This window comes from Electrona antarctica (genome assembly GCF_951216825.1).
Source record: "Electrona antarctica genome assembly, chromosome: 7".
Classification (NCBI taxonomy): Eukaryota; Metazoa; Chordata; class Actinopteri; order Myctophiformes; family Myctophidae; genus Electrona; species Electrona antarctica.
In genome coordinates, this window is record NC_136812.1 from 23,792,867 (window position 1) to 23,808,024 (window position 15,158).

General features: G+C 41.1%; 1 protein-coding gene across 3 annotated transcripts; it reads left to right on the forward strand.

The window, feature by feature from the left end:
* Positions 1–6,972: 6,972 nt before the first annotated feature.
* On the forward strand, positions 6,973–14,327 carry serpinb1 (serpin peptidase inhibitor, clade B (ovalbumin), member 1). Of its 3 annotated transcripts, none has more exons than XM_079505139.1 (7): positions 6,973–7,130; positions 10,424–10,615; positions 11,244–11,381; positions 11,493–11,610; positions 11,762–11,904; positions 13,305–13,472; positions 13,756–14,327. In XM_079505139.1, exons 1-7 carry the CDS (start codon positions 7,077–7,079, stop codon positions 14,158–14,160), a joined length of 1,218 nt encoding a protein of 405 aa, XP_079361265.1. In that variant the 5' UTR covers positions 6,973–7,076; the 3' UTR covers positions 14,161–14,327. The 3 variants fall into 3 exon arrangements, with proteins under 3 accessions (XP_079361265.1, XP_079361266.1, XP_079361264.1); XM_079505140.1 differs by lacking the exon at positions 6,973–7,130 and adding an exon at positions 8,191–8,266; XM_079505138.1 differs by lacking the exon at positions 6,973–7,130 and adding an exon at positions 9,889–10,056.
* The last annotated feature ends 831 nt before the right edge of the window (positions 14,328–15,158 follow it).

Consider the following 15,158-nt stretch of genomic DNA (forward strand, 5'->3'; position numbering starts at 1 on the left):
AACACAGAGAGAGAGTAGGGGAGTGAATGGATCCAGGGACTCACTGTCAGGCATTAGAGAAATAGAGCCCATGTGACATATGCCCTTCTAAGAAGCATTCAGCTATCGTGCCAGCCCTAAATATTGCATGTTGAATCCTTTCACTATCAACTCCGATCTTTCCATTATCATCATGTGTTGTTCATCTATATTCTAATCTGTCTCATTAGTGAGCCAGAGTCCTCTATTCCTGTGCTAATCCTAAATAATCTCTCTGGTTCGATCTCTCTCGTCCCTCTTTCTGTTGCTTCGGTCACTGTGCCTTCTCTGTGTTTGTTAGTAATTGACTCGAGCGTCAACTGTTGCCGCCGGTGTGTAACACCACTTTACCCCACAGCCCCTTTAGTTTGTATTACACCGGAGCAAATGTTTGTTTCTGCTTGTGCTATATTTAGGTTAACTCAACCAATAATAGTACTGTTCATGGGACAACATCTGTGTATGCCTTTAGAATCATGTGCCTCACTCGTTGCTGTCGGGAGGAAACCTCCTAACTCCATTTTTGAGTTTTTTTTTTTTTTTGCATAAATCAGTTTTTTGCATGAATCAAATCGGCTTTGAGGATGTTTTCATATAGGGCAATACAGTACACCTCAGTGTTCCAAAACAAGGCTTCAGATTTCATACGGTTTGACATGAAGGATTAAAGGAATAGGGACGTCATCGTGTTTTTAATTTGCCATGACATTTTGATATTGACCCGTCTGTGTGTATATAGCCTACTGTATATATCTATATCTATAGTAGGGCCTACTGTTGTGATTTCTGTTGACCGTCTGTGGTCCCTCATGCGTCTACAGCTAAACCAAAGGGGTGGTGAGTGAGGATCAGCTGAGTTGCGCACGCGGAGAACCGTATTGCACATACATTCTAGTTTATTAGACAGACACGAGAAATATATATACAGTATGAACAGCGGGTCATATATGACGTCCCTAGCACATATGGAAACATGAACAGGAACAAAGTATGAATCTCATATCATTGCATACATACAGTCAGTCTCTCTGATACAGTAGTTGCTGGTCATCATATCACGGATATCAATATGCTTAGTAGATGAGTGTTTCGCCACTGGGTCAGACAAGACGTAACATTCTTTTAAATATTGGGTGGCAGGTCTATTTGCTATATAAAAACAGAGCCTTCCAATCACGCTGTATCTACAGGCTGACAAGGTGAACTCCAGGTGTAAAACCATCTTTAACCGTCGTCTCATTTCAACTTGCTGATACACGTGTACATATTAACCATGCTCTCTGGTCATTATGAGTCTAGACAACCCACTACAAAACTCTGAAATATAATCTAGTACATTTGTGACATTTAACTGTCATTTAACTATCAAATGTGATGCAATAGAAAGAAAACTGAATAGTATCATTACAGATGACCTAATAAAGAGCAAATGGAAAAGGACAATATAAAAGAAACAGTTGTCTGACCTGACCAGTACAAATCAGCTTTTAAGTCTTTCGAAGAACTAGAATGCCTGCATTTACCACGTCTGCGTTGTAAATCAGACATCAGCGCTTTCTGCACTGGCTCAGGAGCTTAGCAACTAAAGCCCAATGAGATCAACAATAAACTATTTATTTGTCATAAAAGTGAGGAATTTGTCTTTGTGACGCTGGTGGTGTACTACTACAACATGTGAGCATTCTGACACAGTAACATACATATAAGTCTGTGATCGAATGCTTACTGTAGTATGTAGACTAAGTCTACATACTACAGTAAGCATTCGATCACAGTGGTCTGAGAGTCGTTTAACACAGTTTCTCATGCTGGATGACAGGGAGCATTCACACTGGGCTTCACAGGATGATCCATGGTACACATTAATTTTTAGAGCCGTGTTTAGAGCTGTGTTTACTGCGTGGCATTTCCTATGCATGCCCATTGCCCAGTCCGATATGCAGTGTAAATGAGTATGTTGAAACGTATAGACCTTAAACAGCAGACAACGAGTGCCACTGACTGCACACTGACTGCACACTGACTTGTACATCTGTTTGCTTGCGAACTGAATAATAAAAGGTACACCACTAAGCTGGCAAGCACCAGGCCTTGCACTTGACACAGTTTTTTGAGGGGCCGCCGTTTAATCTTACCTGGTATCTCTATCAGGGCAGATTCCTTGGTTATCCCGCAGAAGGTCACAGCTGTGAGGGTACACGGAGTTTGGCATGCCAGCTGACCATCACTGTCTGCAGCTCCCAGCAGTTCCCTCAAATGCTTTAAATAGTCTTAAATAGGCTGAAGATTTCAAACAAGTGCTACATACAAGTGAGTGACATACTGTACATGATGTATTGTATACAGAAGAGTGTTTCAGTATCTTATATCTGGCACATCTCTTGCTGTGTGATCTTTGGTGGCTATTACACGTCATGTCATGTGCATAATGTGGCAATGTAGGCTAAGTCTAAGATAGCACCCACTGTATAGTGACTATACTATAGTCTGTGCCAACAGTGTCCTTGTGTGTGTTCATATTTTTCTCTTTGTATATATATATTTTGTTTTCTATATGACACAGTGACAGTGTGTGTGAATCTGTTTCATTATACTTGCAGACATCAGCCAGGTTATGAACATGTTATAATGCTATCTTATGTTCATGACATGTTTATAGATAATTAGATATATAAAGAATGTCATTATTAAGTTATGTAAATTATTGGTACCCAATATAGTATTCAGAAATTGTAAATAATGCACTGACTATATTGCATTTAATTTTGATTTAATCTAACATTTTAGATGCTGTCTCAGTGGGAATTTGCTAAATTTGATCTGTTATGTAAACATTGATATTCCATTTGTCAATAGAAAGCTAGGAAAAAAGAGAAACACCCGATTCCTGAGCAGTCGTGGAAAATGTACTCAGTCACATTATTTACTTAAGTAAAAGTATCAACACTGAAACATAGAAATACTCTGTTACAGGTAAAAATCCGGAATTCAAAATGTACTTGAGTGAAAGTACAAACGTATTGGAATCAAAATGTACTTAAAAGTACCAAAAATAAAAGTACTCATTATGCAGAATGTCCCATTTCAAGTTATCACATTTTTGAAAATAACAGACTACAAGCTAGATCGGCTATTTTCAAATGGACGAAATGTATAGGGCTGAAGTGGTTAAAGTATGTTTTAAAATTATAATCAGAATCTACAGTACAAAGTAACTAAGGGGTGGCTCAGGGGTAGAGTGGCCGTATGGTAACTGCAAGGTTGCCAGTTTGAACCCGGGATCCCCCAGAGTTTGTGTTGAAGTGTCCTTGAGCGAGACACTGAACCCCTAATTGCTCCTGATGTGCTGGTTGGTCACTTGCATGGTTTCCGCCACCATCGGTGTATGAATGTGTGTGTGAATGGGTGACTGTAATGCACAATCTATGTAAAGTGCCTAGGATAAAGGCGCTATATAAATGCACCATTTACCATTTAACTAGTAACTAAAGTGTTTGTAAAGTAAAAGTACAATATCTGGATACGAGATGTAGTGGAGTAGAAGTAAAAGTATTGGAAATTAGAAATACTCAAGTGAAATACAAATACAAAGATACTTTCCACCACTGTTCCTGAGAGATCGCCCTGAGCTTGCCGAAAGAAAAACTGAGCAGTTATATATGCGTCGCAGTCCCGCCCCCTACCAGTGCCCAGGAAATGATTCCCCATTCATTTTCCTCATAGACATTTCAAAAAGTATTTATTTAAAAGTATACCTTTTAAGCCTCGTACAAAGCCAACTCGAGTTGTGACAAATCATGACAACAACCACAATTTTTCAGGCCGAACAAATAATTAGAAAGAAGAAGAAAACGGCAGGTTACAACACTTTTTTTGTTGATTTTCTTCTTTGTAATTATTTGTTTGGTCCAAAATATTGTGTTTGTTGTCATGATTTGTCACAACTCGAGTTGGGTTTGTACGACGCTTATAAGGTCTTTAAATAAATACGTTTTGAAATGTCTATGGGAAAAATGCATTGGGAATTATTTCCTGGGCCTGGCGTCGTCATGAAAGGGGGCGGGACTGCGACGCTCTATAGAGCAGAGCCAAAGCTAAAGCAGCAGCAGACGATAACTACACTATAGACAGGTGGTTTGGCTTACAATACCATCCATCTACACATCAATGAAAATGTTTTGACTGACAAACAACAGAACATCAATGAAGACTTCATCAAAGACCCATCACCCTGAATCAGATTAGGTACTGGACAAAAAAGGGATAAAGATATGCCAAAGGAGGATGTGGGAAATTGCAAACCTGGAAATAGTATATACAGTATGTTCTGAAGAAAACCATGCTGAATATTAATGGTATATTCTCCTGAGGAGACGCGTCTGAAGCCTGCCTGTCCAGGACCTAGGCAATATTTGTGAATTGATAAAGTCTAACTAAATTAAAATTATGTAATACTGATAATACCAAGCATTTAATCACAAATAAATGTGTAAGCTTATATGGAACACTTAGATTAGCCCTTAGCCCAGTCTAGACGTTTAACATTTGTAGTACCGTAATACAACAGAAATTGTATCAGGAGTGTTTAGAAGAGAGATTAATCTTTGATTGTATTATTCAAAGTACAAGGACATCTTCAAATACCGATAAGGAAACATTTCAATTTGAGCAACATTTTAGGGGGCATCGCCCAGTACTGCCCAATGTTCGACTGGATATGTTGAAGAATCCAAACAGCCGCCTATATGAACGATTTAACACCTGATTTAGTTCCCCCAAATGAGAGCTTTAAATTCTGCAGGTCATTAAAATGAGATCAGTTTTGAAATCATGGGGGATATGGAGGTCATATCAAGTGATTTGTCATGATTTATTTGTCTAGTGTCATGTGTGCATTCATACACTCAGATACTGTACATGTATAACACACACACACACACACACACACACACACACACACACACACACACACACACACACACACACACACACACACACACACACAGACAGACAGACAGACAGACAGACAGACAGACAGACAGACAGACAGACAGACAGACAGACAGACAGACAGACAGACAGACAGACACACACACACACACACACACACAGTGCTGCATTCGTGGCACCAGTCAGTCACACAAATGAGCATAGTTCAAGGGCTGAGTCCAGGTTATATTTGATCTCCATAAAAGTCATGCTCAGTACAGGTAAGCTAAGCAGGACCATGGTTTTATGATGCGTCCAGCATTGTTATGGCGCCTCATCATGCCGCAGCTTGTTTAAGCTCTTCTTAGAAGCATGTTGATTTTTCCCCCCCCTTATTCAGATGACAACACTGGATGTCAACGATGGGGACGCAGGCCTTTGTTTGTTTAGCAGTTTAACTAGGGGAGAGTCGGATCTCGTAACCATCAAGTGCCAGAGATGGGGACATAAGAGTGTCCTCACTCCTCACTGTGCCTACTGGAGGACGATAATAAATAAGTAAAACAATGTGAAATCCCCCCCCTCTGCTGTATAACAGCAGGTACTAAACTCCAGAGATGCTTTTATCCCACGCTCATAAATACGTCTGAGATAGTCTAGGATTAACGATGAGCTTTATAGAAGGTCAAATAGTTTGAGAGTAGATCTGTGGCAAACTAAATATCAGTAGATATTTGATGGAGCCCGCACACCACAGGTACAAGAAGGACGTTCTTTATTGAGAATTCTGACAACGTTTCGATCTATTTGATCTTCATCAAACTAAATTTCAGTGGCACTACATACAGTATATTATAGGTATTACGTATAGATATTAACATAAGCCACCTCCATAACTAAAGTGTTAGCAAAGACCTCTTGACTAGGTCTGACACTAGGCTACTAGGCCTAAGGACTAATCTGTTGCCATCTCAAGAGATACAACGATCTCCCATTCCTCCATCAACTTTATCCCAATGAGTGGCATAGCTGATGAAGCGTGTGTGGAGAGGATTCAAGCCGTGTTATTAAAACCTGTTGACAGGACATGTAGCTATTGCTGTATTTCAGAAGTGTTAATGGACCTGTCCTCATTCAATGGAATAGCAGTACACCTTATGGGTCCCCTTCAAAGAGCCGTTACGCAGAGACAAGCCAGAACATCTCCTCCAAACCTATGGCTCTCTACCAAGCACGATGGTCATTCTGAATATCTGGCAGCAACACTGTGGCCACATTCATCACAGGCTCACTAAACTTCCATAAAGGTCTATAGAACATAATATGTGTGTAGCATACCAAGTGCGATACAAATGTATTCTTGAAGGCTAGAATACTATTCTGGGAGGATTATTGGCCGAAAATAGCAGATCTACAAGCTCACAGCGCGTGACACGTCACAGTAAACTGCTATGTGTACAGGGAAAAAGGCAGACCAATAACACGCCAAAAGGTCAAGTTTACAAAGTATTGAGGGTTAAATGTTAAATGCCTGAAAATACACATTTTAACATGTATCCAATATGTAGTGGGGGGTCCCTGCTTCATCTCTCTCTCTCAGCTAAGGGGTCTTTGGCCTGAAAAACGTTAAAGACCCTTTTCAGATGGGTTTTTCATTCAGATGGAGCCTCCATGAGGCTCCCCCTAGTGGCAGTAATTTAAAACAAACGTTAAGCCAACTTCATGGGTGTGTGATAGAATTGTGCATCAATTGGGTTTGTGTCAGCATCCTGGGGGCACTGAATAGGGGTGAAAAGCCAGGATCATTCCACTGGTCCAGGCCTGGCAGGGGCCCTCACATATGCTGTGGTTTAAACCATGGCTCACACAATATTTGTTTAAGAAATATTATCCATGCATCATGCATGTTCATATAAATAATAATTGCTAGTGTAGATAATGACAATGTAAATGGCATAAAAACGATCATACAACATCGTGCTACAAATATACACCCCCCTCCCCAAACACCAAGCCTAGTTCAGGAGGTGTTTACAAAATGGAGTGTCAATGTTTAAATGCTGTGTCATTACTCGAGGAGTGATACACATTGATAGACAAATAGAAGACAGAGAGGGGAAAGGAAAGAAATGAAAAGTAAAAAGAATAAGGGGAAGATGGTAAAACACGTTTCGGAAAGAAGGGTGAGTTTTACAGTTCATGTTAGACTACATGTGGTGATTCTTTCAGATATAGCAGTTGAGCCATAGCTTCATGTACAGTATGCCCACAAGCTATCAGAGTAACATGCACCTCTATGTCAGTTCATAATATGATATGTCATGTAGTTATCTTCCTTTGGCCCCGGAGCTAATTTTTTGTATTATTTTTTTGTATCTGTGTATTTGTATTGTGTGGATCCAAAACAGTATTTTGTGATTTGGTTTTCCCTGTTTTAAAGTAGAAAAAGGTGATGACATTGCAACTCACCCTTGTCTTTCATAAAGCAAGGCAGATGTGCTTAATACTGGGCAGTGGGCAGATATCCAGTATTAATATGAAAATAAAGTATAAAGATAGCCTGACACTGAATTTGAACACTCATTTCGTTTCACTCCAGTGGTTTTTGTTTTAAGCGTGGCTAGCGATTCAGGGCTGGAGCCACTGAGCCAGGCTAGTATAAAGAGGAAACATAAGTTGAAATGGAGACTTGACATTTCAATAAACTGAGAAGAACCTAGTATGTAATGCAGAAGTTTAAAGTGCGAGGGAGGGTTGTGAGATATGAGTCAGACATGAATGAATATTGTCGTTTTAAGATTGCATTGTCTATTGGACTGCAGTTTGTCAGGAGGGTAAGGGGTGGATACATGACTAAATCTGTACTGTAATTCACAGAGACACACCTTTCTTTGCATGAGGTAATATTTCCATAACTTTAGCTTGGGTTCGGTAATAGGCTGGTACAGTCTGTCCTAGCTAGAGACAATTAGAGTCATTCATACATTTCTATAAATGCACACATCTAACAATTGATGTGATGCATGAATTGAAAATGTATCTCATTAGGAAGAACTAGAACAGTGCCCGTTGGGGGGTGATCAGGTGTGATTGTGCTGTTTACTTTCTATGTAGTTTACCTTTAAGCCTTGTATGTGTAATGGAGACCAATGTTCCTTTGCCTAATTAGTAACTCTCCTCACCTGGTAGCCTCACCAGGGTATTTAATAGGTGATTAGTTTGGTCAGAGCCAGTTCAGTGTAAACCAGCACTCTGTCAAGAGCTCACCCACTGCAGGTTGAGTGTTTCCTTTCTCTCAGGCCTTGGACAGGATAAGTCTGTAAGTCTGTGTGTCTTTTGTTAAAGTTTATGGCTCTTAAAGCATATCTTAGCTCTTAAAACAATATGCTTGTAAGTTGGTTTGATCATTTCTAAAAGTGATGCATAAAAAGGACTAATGTTTTGGTTTATGATTGTACTGTATTTGACACAAATGTCTGTGTTTTCTGTATTGCAGTTTTACAAATTTATTCACCAGTAAAGAACCTAAACCAAGTCACTGCTGCCTTTTGGAGCTTTATTGGGAACTTTGTTAGCTGTCTGCCAAGCCATACAGACTGTACACCAAACGTATAGTAAGGGCAGAACAGTGATCAATTTGCTAATAAAGGGTGAGGTCGCAAACAGAACATCATTGTGATGTCAGAACGGGCCAGCTCCATATATGGAGATCTATGGGTGATCAGTGCCTGTTGGGGTGTGATCAATTGGTTAATAAAGTGAGGTCGTGCATCATTGTGATGTCAGAGAACAGGCCAGCTCCATATATGGAGATCTAGGGTCGATCTGGACTTGGGCCCTGTCCGGAGCCTGGGCAGAGGCTTTTGTGCTGGTTCTGGACAACCAGCGATCGGACGGATTTGGCACTGAGAACTGAACTCCCTGTGGAACGTGTGTCAAATTTGAAGTCGGTGGGGCGAACAGTTCTCGAGTTATGTGGATTGCAAGCAGACGCACGCACACACGCACAGTCTACTCTATTTCTCAATCACAGTTGTTGCATTGCAAGACACTCCATTGTGTATACGCCTACTATACAACTGACTGACTGAACTTTCTTGGAAGATGGATAAAATGTACATTGACTGCTCAAACATTTCTTGATTGCACAAACACATTTCTTTCTCATATAGCCTAGGTAAAAAAATAAAAAATAAACAAGTATCAGTAAAGCCTGCATGGAAGTTGTTCTGCCTATATGCTAAACCATATGCCCAATCAATGCCCATGTTACTTCAAAACCCAACATATTAGAATCCACAATTTGAAAGAAAGCTGAGCCAGAAGGCTGGCAAAGTTCTCTGTTTACCAAGCAATATGAAGTGTGGGTCATGACCGAAAGAATAACGTTGCGAATACAAGCGGCCGAAATGAGTTTTCGCCGACGGGTGGCTGGCATCTCCCTTAGAGATAGGGTGAGAAGTTCAGTCACGCGAGAGAGAGACTCGGAGTAGTCGCTGCTTCTTCACCTGGAAAGGAGCCAGCTTAGGTGGTTCGGGCATCTGGTTAGGATGCATCTCGAGCGTCTCCCCAGGGAGGTCCTCGATGCACGTCCCACGAGGAGACCACGGGTTAGACCAAGGATCAGATGGAGGGATTACATCGACTCACTTCGGGATCCCCCAGGAGGAAGTTACTAATGTTGCTCTGGAGAGGGAAGTCTGGAGCTCTCTCGTGGAACTGTTGCCCCCCCGTGACCGGACTACGGATAAGCGGTTGAAGATGGATGGATGTGATATTTTATGACTGACTGAATGACTGCATTTTATTGTATGAGCAGAGGGCGTTTTCTGTTAACTGACAGACAGTGACTTATCGTTTCAACCTTCGTCCTCCCCACGTACCTGTTTTATAGACTTCCCTTTCTGTGGCCACTCAGGAATAAGAGACAGGTAGCAGCGATATAAAAGTAGCCTAGTCATAGCACAGCCAATGCTTTCGATATTTTACCTTCACTTCCACGGAGTTCTCTCTCTATTCAGGGGGATTTTACGGAGTGAACACATCATTATTATACTTTCGCTTTCAACATTAACGCTGTGCCCGTGTCAGCCTCCGGAGGAAAATCGGGTAGGGTACTTAATTTTATCGAAAATACTATAGGTCTTCTTATTTATTACTAGTATAATAATGTATGTACACTATATCACCCGATGCCTTTTTGTTGTATTTATAATTGGGGCTTTGTTTCACGTTTGAAACCCGTTCCTTGTGGACTGGACTCTGGAGACAGTTTCGCCCAACGTTTGTTATGTAACAGGCAGCGAGACTTTCCAAATAGAGAAAACTAATGAACGCCGAGTGCGCACCCATATTTATTTCTCAAGAACATTTGCACAATTCGTACACCGTACCACACCTACCCAACTACTTAAGAGCAGTGGCCGTGGGCGTTATATTATATTTACCATAGCATCGCATTGCCTTCTCTTTACAGGAAGACCATTCATCATCAGCCACCATGGCCACCACTGCCGAATCAAACGCTGTCTTCGCCTTGGATCTGTATCGTACTTTAAGCCAAGCCAAAGCCAGCGGGAATATCTTCGTCTCTCCTTTCAGTATCAGCTCAGCGCTAGCTATGGTCCATCTGGGAGCAAAAGGCAACACTGCTGATCAGATGGCAAAGGTAATGACTGAGGCTGACACACACACACACACACACACACACACACACACACACACACACACACACACACACACACACACACACACACACACACACACAAAGTTAGCCTACTGTTATGAGTGTTCTCTCTATTTTTGTTTTTGTTTTGACTGTTTTGTTCAAATTGAATCATGCATTATGAAATTGCTAGAATTATTTCTTATGCCTTTGGTTTATGTTGGCACTGGGAGCACCAGCACCTGCTAAAAGGGTGCGACTGTGACAGGTGACACCTGTACTTTGACCCCACTATGCAAGTAGGCCTATAGGCTATAGGCTTTTATTTATACACTTAACATTGATTGCACCCAAAGCAGTGCTTGCAGTTTACATGTATTATTTTCATTCTAAAGTCTAATATTCTATAGATCTAGCCCTTCTGGTATAAGCAAATTTTAACTTTGGAGGATCTACCACCTTTTCTGTTTTCACGACAAACTTGAAATGCAATTTCATTGTCAGCATTGTGTTAAGCAGTACTTCACCCATTTTCAGCCTTGGTTTAATTATTAAAATGGGTGAGGTGTGTTCATCTATTGCACAAAGACCATTTCTTCTCCTAACAAACTGTCTCTCTGACTGTGTATAGGCCCTTTCGTTCAGCTCGGTCAGAGATGTGCATGCAGATTTCCAAACACTTAACAGAGACATCAACTCGCCATCTGCCTCATACATTCTGAAACTGGCCAATCGTCTTTATGGGGAGACTACATGCAACTTCCTGACGGTGAGATGTGTTTCCTTATGGTACGGTATACACACACATCACCAGCTACGGTTCCCCTGGTTGTGTGTGGAAATAAACAACAAACAAAGCAATTAACCCCATTTTATACAGGAATTCCTAGAAGCCACACAGAAGTTCTACCATGCTGACCTGAAGTCAGTTGACTTCATGGGAGCTCCAGAGGACTGCAGAGCAGAGATCAACAACTGGGTTGAGCAGCAGACAGAAAGTATTGACTTTAACCAGACACTTATTTATTGTCTTTTCTTTTAATGTGTGATGCAATCCCATTGATGTAGGAATAGTTACAAAGCCAACATGGATGGTGGTTAGTGTCAGTGCTGACTGCTGAGTGGTTAGTTTGTCTTTTTTCCTCACAGATAAAATAAAAGATCTACTGAAGTCCGGGACAGTCACCCCAATGACAAGACTGGCTCTGGTCAATGCCATCTACTTCAAAGGAAAGTGGCTCAACCAATTTAATGAAGCGGACACCAAAGAAATGGCATTCAAACTAAACCAGGTGAACAGGCAGAGGAAGAAAATGCTGTTGCATTCAAAAATAGTTGGATTAACCAGAACAACTAGGATGACAAAAGAAAGACTGCATTTTGGCCAGAGGGTGGCACTACAGGAGAGGTCACGAAAGCACGATTCATGGCAATCTGCCCACTATGAGATTCTGAGCATTTCTAATCCGCCCACGGCGCCCAGTACATTTTGAGATTGTGTACCAGTGGTTCCCAAACCTTTAGCTTGAGCACCAAAAGAGAAATGAGATGTTTGTCCGGAACATAAACTAGTGAAAATAGCAGATCTACAAGCTCACAACGTGTTGCCTCGTGCTGCGTTGCGAACATGTAGTTTTTAATTCATGACAAAATGATATTTTTTCAGAATGTTTTTTTATAATTAAAAACAAAATGTAGGAATCAAAAAATAAAGGGACCCATAAAAATGTGTCCACAACCCACAAATGGGTCCTTTTTATTCTGCTATGAAGAAGGCTGTTAAAATATGGGAAATTACATCTGTGCATCTTTTATTTTGGAGTGCCGCTTTTTCCACTTTGTATATTTAAAGCTGAGCACCCACTGCCTTAACCAAGGGCAGTCTCCAGAGGAAGTGCGCCTGATTTAATTCTTTCTGGTCCTGACCTAGTGTTTGGGAACCAGTAGTGTGGAAATTGACATTTTGGCGCTAGAGGAATTTCTTTCTTTTCAAAATATTTTTATTGCAATTTCTCAATAACATAAATCTCAGGACAGACAAATATTGATTGATTGATTGAAGTATTTATTAACAGTTTGCAGAATTACAGTACATTTCAAGCACAACTCAATACAAAAACTGTTAACTGTGGACGACACACTGATCAAGCATTACACTTGTTTACAACAGTGTCCACCCATTCTTCAGAACATTTAGAGACGTACAAATATATATATATATATATAGAGAGAGAGAGAGACGTACAAATAATGAAAAGACTATGTTGTTGAGCAACACATGGCCCTCCCAGACAAAAAAACAAACAAAAACAACATTTTCTCCCTTCAAGTCCCAATTTAGTAAAGCCAATTCCCGATTCCCCAGCCTCTCTACGAGTACTCCATCTCTGTTAACCCCCACAATAAGTCATTGGGAGGGTGAAGATAGCCTCGGGTCTCCTCCAATACCCGGGCCACCAAGCCACCATCTTCTTTCAACCTGACAGTGAAGGGTCTCACTAGGGGGCGTAGCCGCGTAACGCATGTGGAGGTACACGCTATACCCGGGTACCCCCCCCCCAGTTCCTCCCCCCCCTGAACAGGCAAGCACTAGAGGAATTTCTGTTGGGTCATCACAGATGCGTAGGATGCCTGAGCTGGAATTGTCTGAGGATCTGATTGTATCACTCATTGTATGTTTCCGGTGTGTCAGAATGAGAGCAAGCCAGTGAAGATGATGTACCAGAAGGAGAAACTACCCTTCAACTACATTCCTAACTACAGCTTGCAGATCCTGGAGCTGCCCTACGTGGGTGAAGACGTCAGCATGTTCATCCTGCTGCCTGAAGAGGCCACCGATGGCTCTGACCCACTGCTTAAGGTAATTATACATGACAGTCAGTAGTGCCAAGCAAAACCTCTAGAACACAAATGAAGGACCACTTCTAGCTTGCTTTGTACATTATTCATCAAAACCTGATTGGCAAGTGATGCTTTGGGACTTGGGGTGTCATTTCATGTTGAGTTTGTGACAACTGGTAAGACTCCCAAAATGTATCTTGTGTGAACTTCTGTTTGACTCACTAGATAGTAGATACAGCCTATTAAACTGTGTGTGTGTGTGTGTGTGTGTGTGTGTGTGTGTGTGTGTCATACATTTATAGCTAGAGAATGAGCTAACACAGGCCAGGCTAAATGAATGGACCAAGGACATGGACACTGATACAGAGATCATAGTTCACCTGCCCAAGTTCAAGCTGGAGGAAGAGTATGAGTTGAACGATCCCCTGGCCAAGCTGGGTATGACAGATGTGTTCTGCGAGTCAAAGGCGGATCTGTCCGGAATGAGTGGTCACGGAGGACTCTTCCTGTCTACAGTGGCACACAAGGCCTTTGTGGAGGTGAACGAAGAGGGCACGGAAGCAGCCGCAGCTACAGCCGGCATAGCCTCCTTCTGCATGATGAGACACGAAGAACACTTCACAGCAGACCACCCATTCCTTTTCTTCATAAGGCATAATAAAACCAAGTCAATTCTTTTCTTGGGCAGATTCTCCTCTCCACAGTAGAGAAACCAGCTCAGGAGCACCAGGCTCAATTATAATGAAGGGAAAACAAGCAGAATTGTACAATATTATATACAGCGTAAATCCTGTAAGAATTGTTTACTAAAGGAATATGTGTCTTTAGCTTTCTTATTGTTGAAATTATGAATAAAAGTATTAAAGGTGCTGTATGTGATTATTCTTGTTAAAATAAGTGTTAAATAGTTCTATATTCCCATAGCAATTATTGCTAAAGTTTGTTCAGTATCTGGGGTCTCTCTGTCTCAGCTGTTTAGTAAACAGAAAATACATTGTCAGGTTGGGATACCAATTTCTATCCAGGGGAAAGAATAAAAAAACCTCATAGGATAAACAATTGAAATTGTTGAAGTGATGAAACAAAAGAATGAGCAGCCAAAATTGGAACTGGAACATGATGTATGGTTCAAAACCAATATTATACAAATTAAACATCTCTGAGTTATTATTGTAATCATGGCTAAGGAGATATGTATGCTGCACTTTACTAGTAAACAATCCAACTTGTTTAATGGCATAAAGTTCTGAGCGGGTGGTTTCTCTTAACTGACAGTGGCCTATATGTCCCCAACTGGGACTGAGGGATTTTTCGGAGTCGACCAGACGTGTGTTCCCCTTACAACACCATATGCATCAACTTTATTGTTTATTTAATTATTTTAAAGATTTGGTTCTTAAATTTGACTTTAATTTCTGTCATCATAGTTTCCTTACAACATCAGTATGCTTTCATATAGCCTAGTGATGCTATTGTCAGAAATTATATGAAATTAAATGAAATGATTACTATATTTACCCAGGGTATCTGGGCTAAGCTCAAGAACTTGTTTCCAGCCAGGCCCTGCTCATAGAACATTTCATCGTGGTTCAATGCCTTGTTCAAGGGCACTTCAGCGGTGGTAATTTTAATGTGTCGGACCGCTGATTCGAACTGGCGACCTTCCGGTATCCGTTCGGCCACCGCTGAGCAGGCCTGTCTCCTG

Bases quoted from the DNA above. Each gene is read 5' to 3' on its own strand.
- serpinb1 (XM_079505138.1), top strand. From the start codon at position 9,919: ATGCTTTCGATATTTTACCTTCACTTCCACGGAGTTCTCTCTCTATTC. The intron at 11,382-11,492 runs GTGAGATGTGTT...CATTTTATACAG, and splicing joins CTACATGCAACTTCCTGACG to GAATTCCTAGAAGCCACACA. The intron at 13,473-13,755 runs GTAATTATACAT...ATACATTTATAG, and splicing joins GCTCTGACCCACTGCTTAAG to CTAGAGAATGAGCTAACACA.